Source organism: Eimeria necatrix, genomic scaffold, assembly GCF_000499385.1.
Source record: "Eimeria necatrix Houghton genomic scaffold, Enh_scaff50, whole genome shotgun sequence".
NCBI classification, from domain to species: domain Eukaryota; phylum Apicomplexa; class Conoidasida; order Eucoccidiorida; family Eimeriidae; genus Eimeria; species Eimeria necatrix.
This window is the reverse complement of record NW_013651669.1, coordinates 77,160-82,679: the sequence shown is the minus strand read 5'-3', so window position 1 is coordinate 82,679 and position 5,520 is coordinate 77,160. Positions and strand designations below refer to the sequence as shown.

General features: G+C 52.1%; 1 protein-coding gene across 1 annotated transcript; it reads left to right on the top strand.

Annotated features, from left to right (window-relative positions):
• Window positions 1-3,053: 3,053 nt before the first annotated feature.
• On the top strand, window positions 3,054-4,939 carry ENH_00059820 (hypothetical protein, conserved; the record flags this gene model as incomplete). Its single annotated transcript, XM_013577068.1, has 3 exons — window positions 3,054-3,500; window positions 3,640-3,845; window positions 3,997-4,939. The coding sequence occupies 3 exons, from the start codon at window positions 3,054-3,056 to the stop codon at window positions 4,937-4,939; spliced, it is 1,596 nt and encodes a 531-aa protein (XP_013432522.1).
• Between the last annotated feature and the right edge of the window lie 581 nt (window positions 4,940-5,520).

Genomic DNA, 5,520 nt, shown 5'->3' with positions numbered 1-5,520 from the left:
CCGTCCGAAGCTAGTGCACCGTCGTTCTTCGGTGCAACGTAGTCTGTGACATGCAATATCCCCTCTAATGACGCGCGATGTCCTCACTCCATTCGCAACGCAAAAGGCACTACGGGAGATGAACATGGATCACAACAATACCGTACTGAAGTGCCATCGTTAGCGCCATCATCTGGTGCACTGAACGCTAGAACTCATCTGTATCGAGCTCCATTTGCCACCGGAAGCACCTTTTGTCCCAGTGTGTGCACGAGCTATATCTACCACTCCAGTCTACCAACCTGCGCCACCAATGAGCGTTGGCTAGTGATGACTAAGCACAAGTCCGATAGCACTTTAACCGAAAAACCCGAATAAGGCAGAAACACTCATTGGAGCTGATTACGAATGGCTTATAGCAGTGAGATCCACACACATATCATGTTCACTGAAATACCAGGGGAAACAGCAGTAGTGCAAGAACTTTGTGCTTTGATAGAGAAAGTTATTTCCACCAAACTCGTCAGAACGTCACACACGCAGGCTTGTCTGCTGCCAAACTCACAAGTGCATGTATGATTGTATGTATGTATGACAGTTGCAAGATTTGTCCAGTGGAAATCGAAAGCGTAACTAGAGTGTCACCACTGACAAAACCAACCATGCTGGATGCAGCAATGAGTCCGCAACAACTACTGCACACCTGTTGCAGCTGCTCCCCGCCGAAAATACAAACACACATGGAAAGCGCAGTGACCACGCGTCTCTCATATGGCTATTCCGTGACCCTTTTAAGCGCCATCACCTTCGACGACGCCTGCAAAGCATGAACAAACTACGTCGCCGACGCGTTTCCATATCTGGATAGCTGTGCTTAAAACAACTCAAAACACGAAAGCAGTACTTCTAGGAGAAACAAACAACAACATTGACTGTCGAGAAGGAAAACAGGCACACATTGTTCAAAAGAGTATTGGTCAAGACAGTTGGTGCGTCCCTACTGTGAGCCCCCCGTTCAAAAGCGCCCTTCACGGGAATACAATATATTTCGGCAAGTGCATCATTTAATGCAATTCGCTGCAGTTCCTGCGGGCGCATTAGGAAAAGATGTGAGCATTATAAAACTCGCATCCATGTCTACTTTAGGTGAGCCTGGCTGAAAGTTTTATACAGTTGCACGCAAACCACATATAAACACATTTTTTGCCGCAAATACAAAGCGGCTGCAGAAGGGGTAGCGGGAAGAGTCTGTTGGTCAGCGCCATGCTGATGGGGAAATGTGGGGAGAGTTCACTAAAACGATTTCTCCTGAGGCTCAATTCCAGCTTAGACAATCCTTTGGGTGTCTGGAATACAAACGTGAAGGTACTTGAAGGTAATAAAAAAGTGCGGATGGGTGGAAGCCCTCAGAGTTACTCAGATGCGCTGGTCCAGCTAGTTTAGACTTTGGACTGCGAGCACTTGCTACAACAACGGCCCGCGGTTAGGTGCAGATCGTATATATCCTCACAAAATGCAGCGGTTACGTTGCATAAGCCAACATGAATTAATTAGGAGAGTTTGAAACCCTGAAGACAACTAGAGGCGAACGCTTCTTCCACTCAAGCTGGCACACTAATAGCGTAGTCTTCCCCAGCCCCAATCAGTGTTTCCTGCGCCTTGTTTGAAAGTGCCAAGGAAAACTCCTACAATTAACGTCCCTAATGCTCAACTATGCGCTAACTTCTAAATTTACTGCATCTTATAACCTTAGTCTATGAATTCCACGCGTAATGTAGTGCCGTGCACTACTCCACCTGAGAGGTCAGGACCGGAGATCATCCCCCTGCTTCACACTCACTTTGGCCTAGAAAAGCCCCAATTATGTAAGTCGTATCCCATATGCGTCAATGTGCTAATTTAAGTGCGATAAAACAGGTTTAGTAGCTTTGAACTCTAGGGTTGAATTTTCTGGCGTTGTGCTGCGACCACCGCGTCTCCTAATCTCTCAGGACACGCGTTTTGGGGGAGGATAAGAAATAATTCTTACTGTGAAAATTTAAATCGTGTTACCATGATATTCTGTCATTATTAAGTGTTAAATGCGTTTTTGAAACGGAATTCTGGTATGCTTACGCTGCATCCCCCACTCCCCTTCCCCTCGTTCTTGCCCCCCATTACGGCGCCTCCGCACACTCGATGGCGCACAGTGCTGCTTTGGCGTGCTGCCTTCTACAGCAGGTACCACTATGGGGCCTCTCTCGTACTAAGTGAAACGAATTTGGTTTTTAAATCGATAATTAGTGCATCTTGTTGGCGTGTTAAGCTGTTTCGCCGTGTTGTGCTCGAATTCAAGCATCTGACTTGGGCCCGTAGTCGCCTCCCCTTCTGCCCCTCCGCATGTCTGCTGGTGACAGCTGCTTCGCTTCTTTCTCATCGTCGGGTTCTTGCTTTTGCGTTTCGCGTTTAGTCGTGCTCACGCTTTAAGCAGCGGCAGATCTCCTGTGGGCTTTCTCACCGCTGCCCTTCTGTGGGAATATCAGAGCAGCGACCACTTTGGCAGCAGCCTTGCAGCGCAGCTGGCTTCCTCCCTCTACAGTGCAGCATTCCGCGGGGGTGCCTTATGGCATTTAAATGCGTCGTTGTTGCCGTGGTTTTAGGCTGAATCGCTCCACCGCGGCGAAAGTGCAGCTGCGTGGTGTTTCAGAGGGTGGCGTGGCGGCGAGGTGGCGTGGCTCGGTTTGGGATTGCAGTCAGCACATGGGAGAACAGGGTTGAGGATCTGTTGCGTAGTTACACAACAGCTGATGCGAGCGGAGGCGGCGTCTCCGCCGTCGCAATTCCTCCCGGCTGCGGAGACCATGTAATCTTCACCTTACCTGGGACTGGCTGCACCGTAATGCAGTTTCGTCTTTCCGACTCAATAAGCCGAGTTGAATTGCGCTACGTCGCTGAAAGAACAACAACACAGAAGTGGTGCGCTGCGTGGCGGTGAGGGCAGCGGCTGCTCCCATGCAGCTCTCGGGGAGGCGCGCAGTCCTACGGCTGAGAGCGCCCGTCCAAAGACACACAGCAGTTTCATCGTTCCAGCAAGCATGGAGACTACGCGTGTACCCTTCGCGCCTCAAGGCGACACGTTGAAGTATGGTTACACGAAAGGCCACCTTGTAATGGAGCAGGAACAGCCGCAGCAACTGCTGCAGCAGCAGCGAATGCTGCAACAGCAGCAGCAAATGCTGCAGCAGCAGCAGCAGCAGCAGCAGCTGCAGCTTCCGCAACAATCTCAGGACTATCAAGAAATGCGACAACAGGATTCACTGCGGGAACAGCAGTATGAACAGGAACAAAGGCAATGCTCGCAGCAGCAGCGTCAACAACAGCAGCAGCAGCAAAGCCAGAAGGGATACTCCACTTGCGGGGGAGACGAAGGCGTGCTGCCTTCGGGACCTCTCTTTGTTGAAAAGATGTCTCTTCTCATGAAGCAGCTTGCCACTTCAGGAGACGAGGCAAACGGCCGACCGAGTGTGGCGACGCGATTCGACGTACGGTATTCGTGCCGTGCTGCTAATGCTGCTGCCTGACTTGCGGTGGAGAGATAGGCGCAGCTTGGAATTCAGACTCAACTTTATAAAGGTGTGCGAAATATTTTAGTACCCGCAAATACGTGTGTGCATTTTTCAGTCAATATGCCCACCGGCGACGTCCATTGCTGCATACATTCCTCGGCTGTATCGACACTTTCGCTGCTCTGAGGAGGTTTTCGTGTTCGCGCTCATCTACCTTGACCGCGTCATCCGCGCAAACCACATCAGGATCAATGCACTCAATATTCACAGACTCGTGCTTGCTGCCAGCGTTGTCGGAGTTAAGTTTGTAGAGGATGTAAGGTATGTCCGCGATATTGAACGAGGAGCTGGGGCGGCCTTGGCAGCACTAGGTTGCGTGGCTTGGGACGAGTTGGAGTACTCCCCTTTCCTTATTCTGTTGTCTTGTGAAATTATTGTTTCTGGCTTTTCCTGACGATGTTTGTTTTCACAGGTACAGCAACAGATACTACGCCAGGGTTGGTGGAGTGAGCCTGACGGAGCTAAACCGTTTGGAGCTCGCGTTCCTCAAGCTGGTCAAGTTCGATTTGATGGTTTCGAAAGAGGAGTATGCAGTTTATCGCAGCACGGTCCTCCTCGCCTGCCCATGGCGGCCTGTGTCCAGTGTACCGCAAGTGGAGGCAGAGGAACAGCAGCAACAGCAGCAACACTTTGTGGGGGCAGCTGATACAAGGGTTGGTGGTGTAGACTGCCGCAATTCCCTCATGGGTCCAACGGATCAGCAAAATTATGGCGATGCTCAAATTCCTGTGGAGCAGCAAGGGCGGCTGTATGCGCTTGTGCAGCAGCAGCAGCAGCAGCAGCAGCAGGAACAACGGCATCATGAGCAGCAGCAACATTGCTTAAGTGGCGTGGTGGCGACTTCAACAGCTTCTACAGTGTCGACCACACCTGAAGCTGGTCCTCCAAATTTGCCATCGGGCACTTCGTTTGGTTCTAGTGCAGGCGCAGTGGTAGCGGCTGCTGTGGCGGCAGCGGACCTCATCCAGCAACATCAGTTGGATAGGCTGATGGAGAGCTTACAAAGAACCGAAGTCTCTTCACAAGAGGAGGCATTGATGAGATGCCCACTCCAGCAGCAGTGGCAGAGCTGCGGTGTGCAATATGTAGGTGCTTACGAGCAGCAGCACCCGCAGCAGCAGCAGCTATCGATGCAGCAGACACGCTTGATGCTGCAGGCCCAGGCACAGCAAGCCCAATCGCAACAGCAGCAAAAAGTCTCGAAGCAGCAAAGCCGGTTGTGCAGTCCAGAGCGGCTCCTGGAGCTGCAGCACCAGCACCACCGGCAGATGATAGTGCACAGCAGCTGCTGCTGCTGCGGGAGCATCATCATTAGCAGCAGTTGCTGCTGGAGCAGCAGCAGCAACAGCAACTGATGCTGCTGCGCCAACGGCGGAGCTTGCGGCTCGTACACGGAGGGGACCTCATGGTGCACGAGGCCTCGATGTCTCCCAGTAGTTTCGCACCCACGTCTCGTTGCGACAGTAGAGACAGTTTGCCCATGTGCGGCGTGTTTGGGATCGAGGCAGACAAGATGACTGCAGCAGCTAGCGTGAGGAGCTGCACCTGGCAACCCCGTGAACGGAGTATAGCGCTTTGGCAGCCGAGGTCCCCTCGTTTGTCTCTGTCTTTGTTCCTTATGTCCTGAGGCGCAGTCTCAGTTGGTTTTTGTTGATTATCTTCTTCTTCGGATTCACTGTCTCCTCTACTGAGCCATCTGAGTTGGAGCCAGCAGGGCAAAAGCATGTTGCGGAGCGCATTCTATCGGCCGCCGCCCCTCTGTTTCTCTGCTGCTCGAAGTCGAGTTCGTTTCCTCTCAGAATGCCTTCTGACACTGATTCCACAGCGTTGACTACCGGACGGGCTAAGCTGCACGGTCCACACAGCCCATGATTTGCCTCCTCCGATGTTAAGGTGTGTAGGTGGGCGGTGACGCGGCTCCCGTTAGGGGGGGCAA